At 53.0% G+C, this 511-nt stretch overlaps 1 protein-coding gene across 1 annotated transcript in view; it reads left to right on the forward strand.

Moving 5' to 3' along the window:
• Positions 1 to 222: 222 nt before the first annotated feature.
• The window catches only part of LOC117118457 (proline-rich proteoglycan 2-like), a gene marked incomplete at its 3' end in the record, with an annotated part of 814 nt that continues 525 nt past the window's right edge, over positions 223 to 511 (forward strand). Inside the window, exon 1 of the mRNA XM_033263048.1 lies at positions 223 to 309. Coding sequence (XP_033118939.1) covers positions 223 to 309 — 87 coding nt within the window. The remainder of the gene's footprint in view (positions 310 to 511) is intronic.

The following is a 511-nucleotide window of genomic DNA, read 5'->3' on the forward strand; positions in this document are numbered from 1 at the left end:
GAATACCACTCGGGCATCACACCCGACAAATCGTTCCGCGTCGGGACTATCGCATCTTCGGCATCATTCGGTGGCAACATAAAGAGTTTATCCTTTTCGATAATACTGGACGAAAGCCGCAACGGACACGTTCTCACCGTTTTCGGATCCCTCGACTTTCTGTCGATATCGCTCGCGGACGACGGTCGTTTGAATGTAGACGTGAACGCGGGTTCTGGAGACATGTCCTACACCAGTTCCGAACTCGTGATCGCCGGTCGATGGACTCGAATCCGACTGGATATCTCGGAAAGCTTGCTACGAGTGACCGTTGGTGAGGAATTAAAAGAGTGGAGCGAGTGGAAAGGGCTCGGTGGCGAATACACCGACCTTAACCTGGATTGAACCTACGCTGTAGGCGCTTACGGAGGACTCCCGGGTATAACAGGGTGCATTTCTCCTTTCGAGGTTAACGGAAACCGATTCGAACCGAGCGGATTGGAATCATGCGAAGTACCGAAACGGCCGGAGG

The sequence above is a fragment of the Anneissia japonica genome, unplaced genomic scaffold (assembly GCF_011630105.1).
Source record: "Anneissia japonica isolate Jap-2015-1 unplaced genomic scaffold, ASM1163010v1 scaffold111035_len1057_cov144, whole genome shotgun sequence".
NCBI classification, from domain to species: domain Eukaryota; kingdom Metazoa; phylum Echinodermata; class Crinoidea; order Comatulida; family Comatulidae; genus Anneissia; species Anneissia japonica.